The 20174-nt window shown below is 36.1% G+C and overlaps 1 protein-coding gene across 1 annotated transcript in view; it reads left to right on the top strand.

Annotated features, from left to right (window-relative positions):
• The window catches only part of PDS5A (PDS5 cohesin associated factor A), a 75667-nt gene that overhangs the window by 42139 nt on the left and 13354 nt on the right, over window positions 1-20174 (top strand). The window contains exons 12-25 of the mRNA XM_062492722.1: window positions 5283-5434; window positions 8667-8780; window positions 9389-9470; window positions 10210-10258; window positions 10388-10527; window positions 11508-11623; window positions 12328-12433; window positions 13323-13483; window positions 16182-16305; window positions 17445-17603; window positions 17850-17918; window positions 18567-18703; window positions 19391-19514; window positions 19777-19981. Of these exons, the coding sequence (XP_062348706.1) occupies window positions 5283-5434; window positions 8667-8780; window positions 9389-9470; window positions 10210-10258; window positions 10388-10527; window positions 11508-11623; window positions 12328-12433; window positions 13323-13483; window positions 16182-16305; window positions 17445-17603; window positions 17850-17918; window positions 18567-18703; window positions 19391-19514; window positions 19777-19981 (1738 nt within the window). The remainder of the gene's footprint in view (window positions 1-5282; window positions 5435-8666; window positions 8781-9388; window positions 9471-10209; window positions 10259-10387; window positions 10528-11507; window positions 11624-12327; window positions 12434-13322; window positions 13484-16181; window positions 16306-17444; window positions 17604-17849; window positions 17919-18566; window positions 18704-19390; window positions 19515-19776; window positions 19982-20174) is intronic.

The raw sequence follows: 20174 nt of genomic DNA, 5'->3' as shown, positions 1-20174 counted from the left end.
CTGTTGGGACTAAGGCGACCAGACTTAGGAGCAATGTGCCTCTCATCAGAACATCTGATTTTGAATGGCATTCACAGTTTGCACCGTGTTGTGTACATAGTTGATGATAACTTTTTTTCTTATTCTGAAGCATTCTGTCTGTCTCTTCTGCTATTTCTGAGCACTCAGCTGACAGTTTTGGAAAACATTAATGTTAATGTCAATGTTTTTCTTGAATAATTTATAGATGGTGTACTGCCAAATACTGTACATGCAGTTAATGCTGGTGGGAAAACCTGTCTTTAATCTGAACTTCTTCCATTTCATACCGTAACAATTCAGTAGCATGACATTTTTCTGCAATTCTTAATTATGATTTATATCTGACTACCTCGGTAGATTTTATACACACTGTTCAGTTCATTTTGTAATAATTTTTCATAAGTTAAGGATCAGAGATTCCTTTCTGACTCTGTCTGTAGGTTCCTTTTGTTCCCTTCATTGTGAAAATCAGTCATTTATTTCCACCCATTCTCCCCTATGTTTTAGTTAATAATTAATTCTCAACTGAATTTTTATTTTAAGGCTCTCTGGTACGAGACATTTTTTGGAAATTTTTTGGGATCCTTATGCATTTTACTGATGTACTTCTGGGTTGGCTAAAAGTTATTTTTTCTTAGGTAAAACTTCCCATTATATAAAGTTCAGTGACACATTTTCGTAACTTATTTTTCAACTTATTTTATTTAAGTGTCAGCTCCTTGTTGTCATTACTCTTCTATTTCAGCCTGTTTGCCCATTCAGAATGAGATGTTCTGATGAGTGGCACTTGTTCTTCATAGGACCCTTTGGTTACTTTCACGTTTGCAGTCTTCGATCTGTTTATGGATAGATAGCAATAATAGAATAATTAGTATTTGGTATATAGTGTCCAAATTCTTGTAAAAGTCATAGATGGGTCTGGACCTGGTCTTAATGATTTTATTCCTGCTTGCTTTATTTTTTTTTTTTAAGTATCTCTTAATGATACTTTAAGAAACCTCTTCAGACCTCTCTCCTGGAATAAATCTGTTTGTCTTTAAGCCATACAGAAAGGGTCTGGAAGGCTTCCTGCTTCTGGAAGCTTTGGTGAAGTTGTTCAGTTAGTGTGCTTTTAATAACTTCATTTTGAAACTATTGCTTGTGCTTCATCAAGGATTTACTTTCAGTTTGCCAGAGCTTATACTGTTTCCTGTTTACATTTTTTCAGATGTGGCTCCATGCTCTTTGAAGGAAGATGCTTAATAGCAGACTTCTCTGTGCTGTGTAGCCATGTTGATTTCTTTTTTCCTTATTATTCTTCTTTTTTGATAGGCTTTAGAAAGGATACCCCCTATGTCATTCTAGCTAGTGACTTCAGTTTTTTTTTTTTTGAGTTTTACATTTTTGTTCCCCTTTAAAATGACAATGTTATTATAATGGATTTTGAATAAAGGATGCCATCTTTACACAGAGAAATACTGATTTTGAACATGTTCACTGTTATAAAGCAGCTCTTCAATTAGTTGTACTTGCATCTTGACATGTTCCTCAGGAGTGATCAAGATCACCTTCCTTCTTTTTCAGCCACTAAACATGTCCAGAAGGTCATTTATAAGATCTAAAAACTTTTAGTGTAGTCACCACATCCCACTGTGACTTCCACCTAGTGAGAATGGGATGATTGTCACTATGTCTTTAACACAGTGTCTGTCTGTTTTCCTTTAGCATGCTGCTGTCAGTGAGAGGTGGACAGCTATTGCTGCACAGCTGTAATGCTGATTTCTACAGAGCTAGGTCTTTTTTTGTATGGCTTTACATCAGTGTCGTGGCACTTAATGTTTCTCATATGTTTGACTAAGTCATGTCATACCAGTCGTAGGTTTGATGTGTTCCTTTTAGAGGTTAGGTGCTTTTTCTGGCAGTGACTAATAACTCTGTCGCTACATGATGTTAGTCTTAAAAAAAAAAAAAGTCTCTGGAGAGAGCTTTAATGAAAATATATCCTGGGGAGAAAATAAAATTAAGCACTGACTAGAAATTGCTACAACAAATAGCTAGCATTTGAAGTAGACCCTAGCAATACAGGATGTGTTGGTAAACACAATTAGTGCTATAAAATGAAGATCAAGGACTTGTAAAATTTCATCTGTTTTATTTATTTGTTTGTTTCTTTGTTTTTAGGATTTTTCTCCAGTTTGGGAGAGGAACACTGATAGTGTCCATGTAATTATTCTTTATGTTTTCTATTTAGGCTTTTCTCAATTCCAGGCTGAATGCATTATACCTATTTTAATTATTCCTTTTCTTTATAAGAGCTGTGGATTTTGCTGGCTATTTACCCTTTGTAGCTGGGTTTCTGTTGGACACATCAACAGCAAACTCCTAAATGATCGTTCATGAGTTTGACTTCATCTTTTTAGGCCTGCAGTCATCTGTCAAATGAGTATCACCATTACTGTGAAACTAATGCTTGTCCAACAGGCTGAAGTAAAGTGCCAACCTGTCATTTCAGATCTGCCTCTTACCTTTATAAAGTAGGGAAAAAAATTAAATTGTGCTAACTGGTACGCCATTGAAGTGATCCATTTTCTTTTTCCTAACCATATTCCAATTTCTAGAGTAAAAGTTTCTGGGTAAAAGAGACTATGTAATTTTTTGTAGGAACGTCCTTAGTTGATTTGATCTATATAGACATTTGCATGATGATTGGAACTATTTAAAAAACAACAAACAAACAAACAAACCCTTTTCCACCAGTAGTTTTCAAATCCATTTTTATTGCTCCAGATGGAAAAGCAGTTCTGGTAACAGATGCTTCCAAGAAACTGAAATCTAGTCTTTGGTCTTAGGAGAACTCTGTTGGGACACTTGACTTGAGGGTCTTTCCAGCATCTTCACTTCTAAGAATAGTTAGGAGACATTTAAAAAACAAATAGCAAAAATACTAATTTCCATTATACTGGGATAATCTTAAGAACCTGAAGAATTTAAGAGATTGGCATTTCTCCCAACAATCTTCTTGGAGTAGAGACTGAGGCCCTTCAAAAGAACTGTCTTGCACATCATTAGCTTGAAGCCAAAAGTTATAGAATGAGGATCCATAGAATCATACACCCATTTTTGGTTCCTCTTTGCACCTTTTTTTTGTATGTGTATTTGTTTTAACTCTGCTGAAAACTACTGCAGCTTTTTCCAGATGAAGGAGAATGATTATAAGATGTTTGTGGAAGGAACAGGTTAGTTATTCTAATGGGTGAGGGATTGTACTGAACTTGCAATAGCAACTTTTTTTTCAGAACTCAGCCCAGCAGTCATCAGTGGAGGAATTTAATTATGTTGGTCAACCAAGGCAGCTAAGGTTATCAAAATTTTTCCATTAATTTAAGTCAGAGTGGTAATTCTGTTAGCTGTGTATATTCATATGCTGCCTTTGAAACTGATTATTGCATTCCTATTTATGTTTATTTGCTGTTACAGCTTTAATTCTCATAAGCATCTTAATCTGTTTTTCCCCCTACATGTATCTATCTCCTCTTCAGTGACTTGCTTCTGTGGTGTTAAAAACATATTCTAAGGGCTTTGGTCCAGTGTCTCCTATTGTCGGTCTACAACTGCCTTTCTACATGGTCCGAGATCTCCTCTACAGCAATTTCATTAATCAGAATTCTGTTGGCAATCCAAACATCCTTTCTTTTGTAACCCCTTGTTACTCCTTCATTTTAGGCTTAAATTACCTGGAATAATTTCTAGAAACGCTTTTTTGTTTTCTTCTGACAAGTTTTGCCATCCTTCTTGTTTCATATAGGAGATCTGATGAAGCTATCACCTGCATTGGAAGGGTATATCTGAATGCAGAAGAATACTAATACTTCTCTGAAAATGTTTCCCTTTCAGGCCTTTATTTTCTTTAAAATGTGCTTTAGATCGTAGCTGAAGTGAACAAATTCCTGCAGAAAAGTTAAACAATGACATGTATTTATAGCTAAAGTTTTTCTCTTTCGTGAAAACTAACTACTGTGTTGCAGTCTAGCAAAGTCATTACTCTCTTGACCTGTCACTTACAGTTTTAATACTTAAGAAATACGTAACAAAATGCAAGTCTGTTTTTTCCATCTTATTATTACAATCTACTTCAACAGGTAGTGGTGTCTTGTGGTGACATGAGCCCTATTATCTTGAAGATTTGTCTTTTCTTTGCTCTTCAAGAAAAGGAAATCAATCAGTAAAACTGTTAAGGAATTAAATGTACAGTACCTCAGTGGTATTGAGTCAAGCCTTCAGTTTAACAAGATTGAGGAAGTTACAGTATGCATATTAGTATCTGCATTTATACTTCATAGGCTGAAATTATTTGAGCATTGTTAGTCCTTGGGAGTTCAAGGCCAAAAGTGATACCTAGTGTACTCTGGAAGAAATTCTCATTTCATGCATTTCTTCTAAATGATGTGGGAAAACAAGTGTCTTCTGAGGTTTACTCTGTAAATCGTTCAGCATGAGACACTCTGCTGCCTAAATTAATCCTCAGGTTGGCTCCGGTATGATTCCTTACACAAAGCACAGGATGGCTTATGGATCTTGTCTGTTAAATTGTTTAATAATGGGATACTTGTTATTTGCTTGAGGCGATAAAGTATGACCACCACAAAGCAAGATTGAGAAGCCATGAACTCCTCCTGTAGGTGTTGTACTCTGGGATTTTTTTTTTCCCCTTAATCCCTGCAGTCTTGGAGCGATTGCTTCAAGGCTTCAGCAAAATGGCCTCTCCCACTGTCCTGGGAAGCTGCCTACTAGTTCAAGCCTAGCAGGTTTGGTTTGGCCTAGGCTCCAGATCTCGCATGTCTAGTCAAGGGTACTATAAGATGGTGCAAGGCAATGGGAAGAGAAAAGTCTGCCACTTCTGGTGCCTGTCTCTGAATAGATAAGCCTTCCAGATCCTGACTAAGACATTTATTCAGGTGTACATGTTAAGCTGTACTTAACTTCTTTTCTGCTGGCTAGCTCCCAGATTTTCTTTTCTCGGCACTGGGAAGTACTGAAATCCTGGGTACCCATGGTATTTAATGTGCATAGTACTGGCAAGAAAACCCTTACACAGGCTTTGCAAATTCTCATCTAGAGGCTTCCAACAGTATTTTTCAGCTTTTGAAGTGTCTAAACTTAGGAAATCAGAAAGTGACTATTTTTGTCTTTCATGCTTCTACAACTTTACTGTATATTGTTTCATTTATTTTTTATTTACCAAAACCAGTTCCCCAAATTATTTTAATTTCTTCCCTCTCTAGTGGCGAGTAAGAAAAGAAGCTATGATGGGTCTTGCCCAGCTGTACAAGAAGTATTGTCTTCATGCTGAGGCTGGAAAAGATGCTGCAGAGAAAGTGAGCTGGATAAAGGATAAACTTTTGCACATATATTATCAAAATAGCATTGATGACAAGTGAGTCAATCTAAGTCTTTCTAATTTTAATCGTCTAGTAATAAGAGATACTGTGAAAAAATGTTTATCCTGTGAAAGCTGTTACATTCTATATTTATGGGTTGATGTATGATGTATTTAATCATTAAGACATGTATGCACATACTCAGGTTTGTATTATCTGTTCATTTATCTGTTCTTGGATTCATTTTTATATACTGATGGAACTAGATCTATGATGACAGCAGATTTTTCACTAACTACTGTGTAGAAAAAAAAAGTCAAATTTGCCATTTACTGTGCCAGTTCTTGTTTGCCTTACTGCTTTCCAGAGGCCAGGCTGTTAAAATCCATCATCTGCGAGTGTGATGTGTCCACACCACAGTATGTGCACAGATATCTCCTTTTGGTAGACCAAAAGCTGAAGAAACATCAGAGGTGCTTTCATATTTGATTCATCTCTGTTTTGTCGCTCAGTCCCTTTGATTTTTTGAAATACCATTTTGGTGTTGAAAAAAGTATTTTGGCCAAGGCTTTGGAAGATTACTAATAGTCTTTCAGAAAGGGAGAAGCTGTGAGATCACACCAACTAAGAATTTCAGCCTAGATTTTTAATATGATGGACTCAAAAAATTCTTTACAGTGATTCTGCTTTGCTTATGCAGCCTGCTACTTCAGTATGTTTTGTTATCTTGGTGACTAGTTTGAAGGCCAATGGCCTCCTTCAGTTACCAGTTCTGATACCAGATTTTTAACCACTGCAGTGGTGAAGTCTCTCACTTTGTTCATGTGGCTTATCGTAAGTGGGCCATAGTTGTGTATTTGATTAGTTGGTACCTTCTTTGAAAATCTAGAAATCTTCACGTAGCTTATACAAAGCTAATTCAGCATATCATAAAAATATACTTTGGTTTAGTTTGCGTTGAGAAGTTTCTGGTTTTTCTACCATGTTTACATCTCATTTTCAACACACAAGTTTGATAGTGGACAGACAATGAGTCAAAGTTGTATAGTGAATGGGACAGACGTTTTCTGTATTTCTGCTCACAACAAATGCAGAACACTGATGGAAATGAAGCAAGGAATTTTAAGGGAAGAGTGTGTTATCAAAGCTGAGGTTCTTTCTCTGAACCTTTCTCTGTGATTTCAGAAAGTCTGACTAGACTATTGAAACTTTTTCATAAGGAGGCATGGCTTGTAATCCTGTTTGTTTTCTGGGTGTCCACACAGAAAGATTGGTGACTTGATTTTTAATGTTCCTCTAGGTCAGTTTGTTACTCTGAATTTCAATTCAAATTCTACTAATCTTCAAGGATGACAATGAAGTTCTTGCTCAGGGACAACTTTGAGTTGGTTCCCTGATCTCAGTGGAGGGATAAATGTGTTTCAGCGCTATTGTCAGGATGTTAAAGATTTAGCACTTGAAGAGCTGTAGAAATGCAGTGATCCTTGAAGACAGAGTCTGTCCAATCCTTTTAAACACATAAGCAAACATGGGCCAAAATTAGCCAACTCTGGCCTACTTTCCTTCAGTAATGCAGCAAAGAGGTTAAAGAGTACCAGTGGAAGATCTGTACTTTGCACAGGGTCCGTGGGATAGCACTAGTTCTTTTAGAAGATAGTGCAGTGTCACACAGGGTTTAGGCATGAAGGGGAATAAATAGATTTTTTTCCCATACATGGCTAACTTGATCACTTGATAAAGTTTTTGTTGTTGCTTGACTGTTGATGTACATGTGTACTCAAGACTGAAAACTTCGGACAATGCGAGCTGCCTCTCATGTGTTCTTTGAGTTTTGTCTTACAACAAGTGCATAGGGAATGGAGTGAAATAACCACATCTGAAGCAGTGCCCTGTTACCAGCTATTGTCATGCTAGCCAGTCACTTTCCTAAGAGGAGAGAAGTGAAGTGTGTCTTGCAGTTATTCCCACTTTGTAAATCTTTACCCTTAGCCAGCAGGGACCAGGGAAGGGATGATGCAGTCTCTCCATTTGTATTGACAACTTTTCTAGAACCTGTTTCTACAGAGATGTGGACTAGAGCAGCAATGTTTGTAAATTGGTAAGAGCTCTGATGCCTCTCATCTTCTAGTGTGTTAAATAGATGGAGTCCCTTGAGATTTGAAGATCCTGTTCCCCAAACAGTTTAGTTTGTGGAGTCATCAGTAGGAAAGTGTACATTTAAAGAGACAAAGCCAAGTTTTCTTTTATAATAGTGGGCTGTGTTGAGATAATTGTATCCATATTCATGGTATTGAGTATCAGTTGTATCCGTTATTCCTCTGCCTTGCCCTTACATCTCTTGGAATTTTCTTTTAACAAAAATAAACCATGTCAGCAGAAGTAAGGTGTGTTTGATCTGTGCTGCTGTGGTCTCTGTACAAGGCACTCACAGAGTTCTTGCTCATACTAGTGCACTGGTACATAGTGAAAAAGTTTTAAAACACACAGTATTTGTCAATAAATATAAAATTGTATAGCTGAACATTGTGCACAGCTTTCATTAGTATGAATTAAATTAACATTTGAATGTTCTTTCATGGGGGGGGCTATAATTAGATTAATTACTTGTATTTTGTTCTTCGAAGTTGGTATTTAATGTAAAACTTCAGGTGTGTATTTTAAAAAGATAGATAATTGGAGATGGCTTTTGCTGATTTGGTTTGTTCTCACTTAGTTTCCCTTTTGCCCCTTTAATTGTATATGTTTGGTGTTCCTTCATCTCCACCCTTTTAGTGCTGAATTTTGGCTTAGGTATTGGAATGAGTAGATTGTCAATTCAATTTTACATTTCAGTTTACAATTCAATTTTAACCATTCCCTCAAGGATACTTCAGATTTTTATTTTTCCTCCCTTTTGAGTTATATTCTTACTTTCTTTCTCCTTTATTTGAGCTTTTTACTGTCTGTGTTCCTTCCCTCTATATATTAGAGTAAACAAAGGGAGATTCTCAGATCCTAAAGAGAAGGAGAATTTGGATGGTGACAAATTGCTCCCTCTTAGAGGTGAAAGTGAAAGAGTGTGGTAAAGCTCTCAAGGAGCAGTTCTTGCTAATCTTTCTGTCAGTAGTGGAAGTAATCTTTACAGCTGAGAAAAAGGCCACTACTATTTTTGTCTTCGTTCTTTGTTGAAAAATCTGGTTTTAATAACTTACACTAGTTCCTGTTTTTTCAGTTTGTCTGAAAGGTACCACTATTGTTTGCCATGTACAGTAGTGATTTCTCTTCTTTTTTTTTCTTCTTTTCCTGCAGATTACTGGTAGAGAAAATCTTTGCTCAGTATCTTGTTCCACACAATTTGGAAACAGAAGAGCGAATGAAGTGCTTGTACTATTTGTATGCTAGCTTAGATCCAAATGCTGTCAAGTAAGTATAGTGTGTATTCAACAAATACTTGCTTTCTTAGGCTTTTCAAACATCTCTGTTATCTTGCTTGTATTATGTAATAAGAATACAAATAATGCATTCTTGGCATTATTTGCAAGTAGCATAGCATTTGAAAACATTTCCCTTTTATATACAAACCCAACACGTCCATTAGACAAAAAGATCCCATGGTATTTGAGAAGAGCGGGTTTATCCATTCATTTCCATCAAATGAGAACAATGCAGAAAGTGCAGAAGTGATGGTTCCTAGGTTTGCTCTGTACTAGGGACCATGATGAAGGTATCTGTAACTGAATTCTGGTTGATGGTGGCCTGTTTTTTATTTGAGTGGTTGTAAGAAATACTTTAAATTGCTAAATTTAAAAATTGTTAAATTGTTCTAGAAGAATGAGAGATGATGTTCTGTAAAAAGAGAAAATCAGTTCCACCTTGTTTTCAACACGTATTTTTAATATTTGGTAGGTTTTGATTGTACCTAGCAGGTATTGAACTTCTAAGATAAATAAATAAACAATCTTGTTTAATAAAACATTCGGCATGTTCTTGTCATGAATAAGCTTTTCTTTTCTGGTTTCCCATTTTTGCAGAGCACTGAATGAGATGTGGAAGTGCCAGAACATGCTAAGGAGTCATGTACGAGAATTGCTGGATTTGCATAAGCAGCCCACTGTACGGTTTTGAAAATATTTATACTTTATCCAGTGGATCTATGGGACTAATTTACTGAGGGGTTTTAATACTGTATTGTTTGTTCAGTGTAACTTCATTATTTATTGATTGCTGAAGACATTCCATTCTCCCCAAGTAAAGTTGCTTTCTGTAATGCTTGAAGGTGTATGACCTCCTTCTGTTGATCATTTTTTCATAGTAATGCTCAAGAACTTTGGAACAAGTTTTTAGAGTTTCAAAGGTTTTTGTTTGCTTTTGACAGACCTTTTTTCTTTCTTTCTTTCTTTCTTTCTTTCTTTGAGATTCTGAAAATTGAATATGTTGTAACATAAAGCAGTGATTTCTTCATAGGTTAGAAAAAACAAGTTTTAAAATATTTGTACTGGAATTTTACTAGTAGAAATATGAAATAGAAGGGCATTGCTTTGATGTTTTGGTGAGAAAGTGGTCTTGTGGGAATTTTCTGGTTTGAGGGGTGCTGGGGTCTTTTTCCTGATTTTGACCTGTTACGTGAATTAATGGTTTTTATTGCAGTTCTTCAGTGTTACAAGTTTTTTCCCCTTTCTGTGTAGTAGCTGCTAATGATAGTTATGCTATTCTTGTATCTATTCTTAAAAAAACATAAAACATAAGATTCAGGGGTAGAAAGTAGTGCTGCAGAAGAACTAACAGATCAGCTTGAAGGTGTGTTCTATAAAGGAGATATTGCTGATTTGTTTGTTTTTACTGTTGTCCTCAGTCAGAAGCAAACAGTGCTGCCATGTTTGGAAAGCTGATGACCATAGCAAGTAAGTGTTAATAACTTTTTATAAATACTCTATAAACTACTTCATCATTCCTGGAAACTGCATTTCTGTGAATCTGGTCCTGCTGAAATTTCAAATTTATCTCATGTTAAATTGTTTTCAATCATACAGAAAACCTTCCAGATCCTGGAAAAGCACAAGATTTTGTGAAGAAATTCAATCAGGTTTTGGGTGATGATGAGAAACTTCGGTCCCAGCTTGAACTGTTAATTAGCCCTACATGTTCTTGTAAACAGGCAGATGTCTGTGTGGTAAGGAAATGGAAAAGCAAACTTTTATACCATAAGTATTTGTGCTTAAAATGGCTACCTGGAATTAATGGTCACCTTAGTTACCTAAACATGGTTTTTACATGTTTCCAGTTTTCAAAAAATGCCTTTTTGATTAATTTGTGGAGATCAGGGAAAAGATAATTACAGTCATCATCTTAAGAAGACATCAGTTTTATTCCTTCCTGGGATTATGAGCATCAAGCATAATGTCTAGAACACCAATTTATTTCTGAAAAATACTTTATTTCAAGTGCTTGTTTTGTGGTAGGGTTCCCAAACTGTCTTCTCACACTGGTTCGGATTTCAAGTGCCAGCAAGTCATATTACCATCTGCATATTATTAATTTCTCATCCTAGAATACTATTTCAAGATCACTCTTTCTCATGTTATTTAACCTCTTGGATGAAAATACATGCCTTAATATTAAATTGTACTTTTCCAGATTCTGCCAACCACATAGATTTTTTTTTTTTAAATGGTCTAAGGCAAAGTAAGCCATTTCATTGACAGAAGTTTAAGATAACAAAGAGCATCTACAAAGCAGACATGACTTCTTGAGTTTTGTCTAATGGCTCAGAAATTTGACAGGGAGGGGACCAGGACAATTTTTTCATTGTTATGAAATCTCATACTACAGGGTTGCCCCACAGTTTTCTGGATTACACTTGACAACAGACATACACATTCTGTGCACTGCACTTCACTCTTCCTTAAATCTATTTTGAATCTGAGCTTCAATTCTTAAGAACCCCTGAAGAACTCTAATGTCTGCTTTGAATATAATGTGATAAAAAAAAGGCGTGGAGATACCAACAGTCCCCCCTCCCCTTAAAATACATGTCACTGATTATACCCCAATCTCTGTGGTAACAAGAAGTGACTATATTTAGTTTACTCAGCATATTAAAGAAGTAAGTAAAATGAGTGTAATTCTTGTTTGTATCTAACATTCTTATAGAGGGAGATAGCCCGGAAACTAGCAAATCCTAAGCAGCCAACAAATCCTTTTCTGGAAATGGTCAAATTTCTTTTGGAAAGAATTGCCCCTGTACATATTGACTCAGAAGCCATTAGGTAAGTTTGGAAGATCATGAAAAATTGACTCTTAAATTATTAAGAAGATGTTAGAAATGGCAAAGAAAAAGTAATTTTCCTGGGATTTAAATTGGTCTGTCCTAGCACTAAATGTGTGGGTGAGTTTTAAATCAAAATTATGTAGATGTATTCATTCCCAGCTATCTAGAGGATGCAACTTCTTTTGATGCTGCTTTGTGGTGCTGTCTGCAAAATGATTTTGAAAATGTGGCAGTTCACAGTGAAAATTCTATTTGTGGTGCTTCAGGTGAAAACTGTGAACATAATTTTCATATAGTTAACTGCAGCAGAGTCGTCCATATATCATCTGAATTAATTAGCTTTTGTGGGATTGTGTAAGAGAATGTTTTGATTCCTTTTGAGACTTGTCTGGCAACCTAATTACATTCTGAAACTTCTGCAAGTATGTGTTGATCTAATGCCGCCAGCATGGTGTTTTTTTTTTTTTTTTAATGGATTTTTTCCCCCTAAAGAATTCGTTTTGCAGAAAGTGAAATTAGAAGGAAAAAGACAAATGTAATAATTTATAAATAGCAAAAACCATACAGCAATGCCAACACCATCCCCAAAGGACTGCTGCTTTCCTTTTATATGTTGTGAAAACCAAGTAATGTTGCTTGTATCTCCAGCCTTTAACATTGTCATACTTACTTGTTTGTTCCTTTTTGCATTTCCCATTTCAGTGCACTAGTAAAACTAATGAATAAATCCATAGAGGGGACAGCTGATGATGAAGAGGAGGGTGTAAGTCCTGATACTGCTATTCGTGCAGGACTTGAACTTCTCAAGGTAATCTACAGTAATGCAGTTATAATCTGTAGTGGAAGGAACAAAAGTGGCATGAGTCACAAATTAATGTTAGCATGACTTTAATAGTTATTACTTAGATAATACTTTTTGATGTATGAAACTGGTTATTAATACTCACTTGAAAGAAGAGTAATGGAAGAGATGGTTTGTTTGGAGGAGTATGTTTTGAAAAGGATGCCAAGCATATAAATGGAAATGTTAAAGTAGAAATGGGTTTCTGCTTAGGGAAGTAGTAGAGAAGGTGTTGGAGGTAAAGTGAGAGGAAGAGAAAACAGGGAAACTGGGAGAGATACTTTCTTTGGGTGTGTATGATACTGTAAGGAAAGCAAGCAGTTAGCTCAAGAGCCATGTTATGTAGAGAAAAAAGGGGAGTTGTGTTCTCAGTGGTGCTGAGAAGTGGAAGGGGGAGAAAGAGGGATTTTAAATATCTGGAAAACAGTAGTCCATGTTTTGTTTGTAGATATCTTAATTTTCTTGGTTTCTTTTCTGCTCAAGGACTATAGATTCTGGAGAAATTAAAATTTCAGTTCAGTTAAATTAGGTCGAGAAGAAGTGTTCTTAAATAGATTGCAATATAAACAAATTCTCTTGAATAAGTGTTTATTTGAAGAAGTGTGTTTTTATATATTCAAATAATGTAGTATCTTACAAAATTCTTGGAGGACAGGAGGACCTGACAAACAAAACCTAGGTGAATTTATTTAAAAATTTATATATAATCTTCTCCACAATGTAGTTATTGAATGTGATAATTTCATGTAACAGCTATTTACGTTGATGATAATGCTCATAAACAGCCATCATTTTGTTTTTCTGATTATTCATTTACTATGAATAAATATACCTTTGTTTTAATGTGTGTCTGCAGGTTCTGTCCTTTACACATCCTACCTCGTTCCACTCTGCAGAGACCTATGAGTCTCTACTGCAGTGCCTCAGGATGGAAGATGATAAGGTAGCTGAGGCAGCCATACAGATTTTCAGAAACACGGGTCACAAAATAGAAACAGACTTGCCACAGATAAGATCGTAAGTATTGTTATGTACTGCTTTTCATATCTGGAATTCTGCCTCTTGATAGTTGATTCAGTATGTTGCCCCTATCTAGTCTTTTTAATATGAACAACTTCTCTTCCATGATTTTGATTTCCTTCAATACCTTTCTGTCCCTTCATTTTTAAATTCTGTGCTCTCATAGTTTTTACGTATTTATTGAACATGTTAGGTACTTCTTAAAAATATTATTTGTTATAATAGACACATCAAAACCAGTGCATAGCCAAATCTTTTTGGTTACAAAGTAAGCAACAGCAAAAATAAAGCCAAAAAAAATACGATTCCTTGGCATAATTTCTACTCATATCTGTCCTTCACACGGTTTTTCTACCTTTGTAAGGAATGCAGATACAATCTCTGATGTAGTTAACAGCTCTCTTTGTTATTAAACAAGATGAGAAACAAAATCTAAGAGCAGGCATGAATTTCTAGCAAAGAATAATAGGCTGGCTGTAAGTTGTCATGCAATTAATGCTGTACTGCTGATTAAAGGTGAATAATCTACTAGGTATTCACAGACTGTTAAATACCTTATGGTAACATTTGAAACCTTAGAATCACCCTGTCAATAACTAATTTGTCCAAATAATAAATCTCAGGTTTCAAGTTCTCATATACTGCAGTAGCATTTTGGATATTGCCATGCTAAAATGCGTATCATTGTACACTTTTAAGCTTACTGTAAATTAAAGCTCTAACCTCAGCGATTCTTCTGAGTGGGGATCAGATTTTGGACAAAAGAAAAATAGTACCAGTACAGGTATATGAGATACGTTTTCAGACATTTGTAGGGGTAAAGAGAAGGAAAAGCCCAGCAGTCCCCATTGTCAGTACAGTTCCTAGTATAGTCCCAAGTGTCTTTGGTTCCCTACCAGAATTTAATCAACACTTTATTGCTGGCCTATATCATGTTGTCTCAAAGGATCTGGTATTGCTGACATTTCTTTTGATGTCGTGCCTTAGCCAGTTACTGGTGAAGTTTAGTCTGGGAGGTCTCAAAAATCTGTCAGAGTAGAGGTGGCATCTTTGGCATGGTTTCCAGGCAGGTCAGTTTGGCATTCTGAAAAGCCATGTCAGTGTTTACACTCGACACAAAGAAAAAGAAGTCTCAGGAGAAGTAGATATTCTAGATTTCATGTATTCAGAAATCTTTATCATAAATGAATTATTTGATACAATCAGCACTATGGTTTGTTTCAAGGGACCTGTTCATGTTTTGGGTATTTTTTAAATGCTTCTGTGAGCAGGTTACTTAGTGTCCTTTGAAGCAGTGTTCACCAGCAGCAGCTCCAATTCTTCCTTGTGTAGGAAATGAATAAGGGTTTTTGTACCAGTTCATGGACAAACTACCATATGACTTGGGGGGCTGTTGGAGGCACTGGGCATGCTCAAACAGTGCCCGTGGACCATGTGTAAACATATAGATGTAAACATGTAAAGGTGCATGTCAGCATTTCAGGTTTCACCTTTTCCAGGTGTGTGTCAGTTAAGGCGTGCTGAGGTGTGGTTTGTAACTGCTGCACCAAGGTCTGGCAAAGACACTTTAATGTACATGTATTTAACACCATGACAACTGTAGGTTAGGCATTGAAGCTTATTTTAACTGTAGGTTTTACTGAATTCCTTCCTGTGTTGGCTCTTAATCCAATTTGTGGTATCTTGGCAGGTTTGAGAAGAGATTTTCTACTTCAGGATATTGTTAACATGTTTCTCAGGGTCTTCGGTTTGATTTTGGATTTTGTGGGGGGTTTTGGGGGAACTGTTTGAGGTTTGAGTCTTTCAACCCAGCAAGTTGCTCTTTAGCCTCCAGTTGCTGATTTTGATTATGTAGAATGTGTCAGTGGGGTGCTGAATAATCCATGTACTGAATACTATATTGTTAAAGAGGTTTTCAGTAAAGCAGGGGATTTTTTGGGGGGATGTTTCTGTGTCAGACTCTCTTTCTAGGTGGTTTTGTTTTTTCATGTCAGTTGTAGGGTAAAGTTAGTGTCTCCAGTTAGTGTCTCAGCTTCTGAGCTCTGAGGGGATAGGCCTGCCTTCCAGCACTGCCTGGGCAGTGACACTGGCACAGACAGTGGTAGTCTGACCATCCTGGACCTGGTATCAGGAGGGGCTTCTGCCCTGCGCTTTCCTTCCATTCCTTCTGATCAGCAGATAGATTGCAGAAGATTCAAATTCAAGATCTCACAACAAAGCAGTTGTTTACTTGGGTGTGCATTGCAATTAAAAGTTTCATTTGTAAAAGCCTGTTAAACACTGATGTGTAGTGGTTATTCTTAGCTTTCATAGCTTTTCTTCAGCCCTGTCATTCCCAGGATTGGATAATAAGTGCAGGAATTTACCCTAGCTGAAACTGTCATATTCCCCCCACCTTATATTTGTCTTACTAAATTTTGATTCCTATTTTGATGATTATTTTCTTTCATGTTTGATTTTTTTTTCCTGTGGGCTGTTTCCTTCTGGTGTGTGTACAGTTAGATATTCAGCAAGTACTGGTAAATACAGTCCCCCCCCCTCCAGTTTTTACTTTATGATTGTGATCTTTCCTGAACAGACATCAAAGGAATGCTTGATTCATAAGACAGCGATGATAGATTTGTATGTGTGAAGATACTTACTTTTTGTAGATTGCAAATTGCATTTTAAAGTATTTTATTTAATGTTCACACAGAACACTAATTCCGATTTTGCATCAGAAAGCCAAAAGAGGCACTCCTCATCAGGCAAAACAAGCTGTTCACTGTATACATGCCATATTTTCAAATAAAGAAGTACAACTTGCACAGATCTTTGAGGTATGTGTTGCTTTTTTGTTTTAATGATTTGCTTCTCTTATTAATTGATACTAGTAATAAAATTAATTCCTGCTGTTTATTAACGTAATAGTTTATGAGGTCAGGAAGCCTACAGTTGTATGGTACTTAAGTAATTAGTTTTACAATAGCAAGTTATTAATATTTGTGTCATAAAGTCACAATTTATTAATATTCTTATGTCTGACAGGTGAAGATTTTCCTTTTTATCTGCGTGGGAGATGTTTGGGGGAAGTAAGCTAAATATGCTGGCCTGACCACAGCAAATCCCATGGGGACACATTTAGCAGATACTAAATGAGAGATAACATCCCCTGCTTTAAGGCTGTATTGAATTATGGAGCTTTAAGGTCTTTGCACATACAGCCTTGCCCTTACTAAGGCAGTTAGTGCAGAATGACTTGACTGTAAGCTCAGACATCCACTTACAGCTTCCTTAGACAAATTATTAAGCAGAAAGATTTTCTATACTGAGCAGGAAGTTTATTACTTCTCACTGTCATCTTTTAAATAATAACATTATTAATCTGCACTTGTAAATAATTTTAGGTGCTTAATCTTGGCTGTCTTTGAACCTGTGCATAATTCCTAAGTGTGGAAAAGCTTTGAGTTAAGCTTGCAGAGTTCAGTCTCTGCTTAGACTTCTGTGAGAGTGCTTGTTCCCTCCCTAATACCAGAATCTGATGCCATGGTGTGGGGTGGTGCAGGAATTGTCCTGGTGACTATTACCTGGAAGGTAAATACTGATGGCTAGTAGAAATGTCCCTGGTGGTTTCCAAAATTTTTGCTGCTGTTTTCTACCTTTGGCAGTTGGGATTCAGGTTTTCACAATTCTGAAAGGAATTGAGTCAGTTTTTCCACATGTCTCTTGGGTTTGAATGTGTTTCATGTTAAAATAAGAAGAGAATACAGAATTTGTTTTTCCCTTACCTTATGAGAGATTTTTGTTTACTCTGTTAAATAGGAAGTTATATTCTTTATACTTCTGATGGCTAATTTTATTGATTCTTATGTAAAAACAGTGAAATGCATCAGTAGCACAGTAGTAAAATAAACTATTTTAAGACATGCTAATTTATTACCTGAAGTAGAATTTTGAATGTTTTTTTTTCCTTCCTCAGCCTCTTAGTAGAAGTTTGAATGCTGATGTACCAGAACAGCTTATAACTCCCTTGGTCTCTTTGGGTCATATTTCTATGTTGGCTCCAGACCAGTTTGCTTCTCCAATGAAATCTGTTGTTGCAAATTTCATTGTGAAGGATCTCCTAATGAATGACAGGGTAAGATTTTTTTGGTTTTTTTGTAAGTGCTTATTATGCTGTTAGCCTGTTATGAACTCTGGGGAATAGAACTCTTTTTGTCAAACAAGTCCATAAAGTAGTGTTCTGTGAGTGGTTAGTACAGTGATAATTGCATTATAAAAGGTATTTTTGTAAAAGAAAGCCTAATCCATGGCTTTTTTGTTTTTGCTTCTTAATTTTCTGTATGGATTGAACCAGTGTGTAAACTTACATTAATTTCTATAGTCAACAGGTGAGAAAAATGGAAAATTGTGGTCTCCGGATGAAGAAGTCTCTCCAGAAGTACTAGCAAAGGTGGGTTATCTGCTGACAGCAATAATATGTATATCTGCAATTAAAAATTTACTATTCGTCCAGTTGCACTATCAGGAATATTAGAAGAAATCCCTTCAAGTGTTTTTGTTTTTTGTTTTTGTTTTTTTTTATTAGTCCTATTAGAATACTGTTGGGTTTTTTGGGTTATTCACAGAACTGTAAAATTGATAGAAGCTATGCATTCTGTTCGCTTCACTTACTGATACTAATTATTCAGAGCATTGAGAAAATCAAGAAATCCAAAAATTTTTTCCTTGCAAGAAAGGTGACTTTACTTGGACTTTGCTGACTTTTAAACATACTTGAAATAGAGACCCCAAGTGTGAGTCTAATTATGGCCATTTCTAGGAATTTTTATCTAGTTGCTCTTGCTTTTAATTGTATATCAAGTATCCTGGATCCTTTGCAGATGCAAATCTGCAAAGACAGTGGACCATAGTTGAAGTCTCCTGAGGTTATAAACACTAACTACTTCTTCCTTTTTCACTCTAAATATTTACTGCTTCCTTCTGTTCCTTTAAAATGTATCAGCTCTAATACACTATGGGAATTTCAATTTGACAAGAGTAGGTTTTAGTAACTTACCAGCTTTGGCAAGAAAGTTGATTGTTGATTTGTGTGCCATAGGTGCAAGCAATTAAACTTTTGGTACGCTGGTTGTTGGGTATGAAAAATAACCAGTCAAAATCTGCAAATTCCACACTCCGGTTACTGTCAGCCATGCTCGTCAGCGAAGGAGACTTGACAGAACAGAAGCGAATCAGGTCAGATTTTGTTCCTTGCAGGCTTCCATAAATTTTGTTTCAGAATTTCAAAGAATGTTGGTTCTTTGAGAGTGCTTGTGGAATGCTAAGGTCAGCACAATGTTGGCTACAGATCTGATCAGAGTAGTAATATTAGGAGAAGAGTGGCAGCATGAAATTATGTTAGATGCTTCCTTACTTGCAATTTGCTAATACATACGGAGTTCCAAACTACTTAATTTTCCTAGTAAAAGACTCTATAGAGAGTAAAGCATCTGCAGAGGTATCTTTGAAAACAATTAAATGATAACCACTTCCCAAACATGGTAGATTTTATCTTGGCTGGAGCTTCTTCATTCCAACTGTGAGGTAACTGCACCTCAACTTCATCTTGATGGTGAAGGAAGGAAAGATAAAAACTGTGGCAAAAGTGTTGCTTTCCTTTAGACAATGATAGGAAAACAAGAAACTTGTCTCATCTAATTTTATTGTTTTACTGGAACTAGAGTTTTTTCTGTGGGGAAAGTAAGGCACTATATTTTTCACAAATTTGGTATGGTTAATTTAGCTTGATCTATAGCTATGTTACTGGGATTTCATTGATTGGTCGTTGATCTTGTAAAAAGAAATTAAGGCATGCAGGTAATTTAAGGATAGTTGTGGTAAGCTGTGATTAATTATTTGGATTTTTTTCTCTGCCATGTTTAGTAAATCAGATATGTCTCGACTGAGATTAGCTGCTGGTAGTGCAATAATGAAGCTTGCACAGGAACCCTGTTACCATGAAATAATTACCCCAGAACAGTTCCAGCTCTGTGCACTCGTCATTAATGTAAGTAATTGCATTAGAATTGAAGTGACCCTTAATTGAGTTCTGAGTCCTTACGCCTGAGCTTTTGTTGCTGCTACACTGAGTATATTCTGTTCCTCACTGCAGCTTTCACAAGAGTTACTGAAGTTTCAGTTTCAAATGTTTATAGTGCTGTTCCTGTTTGTATTTTTAAAAAGCCTCCTCATAATTCCAGCTTGAATGCCTTTTTTTTTTGAAGACCAGGATTTTGATGGTTGCACATTTATGGTTTGTGTTGCTGTAGGATGAGTGCTACCAAGTGAGGCAGATATTTGCCCAGAAGCTGCATAAGGCACTGGTGAAATTACTGCTCCCTTTGGAATATATGGCAATCTTTGCTTTGTGTGCCAAAGACCCTGTGAAGGAGAGAAGAGCACATGCCAGACAGTGCTTGCTCAAAAACATCAGTATACGAAGAGAATATATTAAGCAGAATCCTATGGCTAACGGTTAGTATTTCAGTAAAATTGTTAAGAATACAATAATACTAAACTGGAAGGAGTAATTTTCAAACCTTAAGCAATTGGCTTTTCTAAAGAAACGCCAGGTAAGTTTAATCTAGTTCTCCATCTTTACGTTAGACACATTCAAATCTAAATTTACTTAGTTCAGTATTAGCATAAACCAGAAAATGCTTCTCTG

The sequence above is a fragment of the Cinclus cinclus genome, chromosome 5 (genome assembly GCF_963662255.1).
Source record: "Cinclus cinclus chromosome 5, bCinCin1.1, whole genome shotgun sequence".
In the NCBI taxonomy this organism is placed as follows: domain Eukaryota; kingdom Metazoa; phylum Chordata; class Aves; order Passeriformes; family Cinclidae; genus Cinclus; species Cinclus cinclus.
This window is presented reverse-complemented; position numbering and strand designations above follow the sequence as displayed.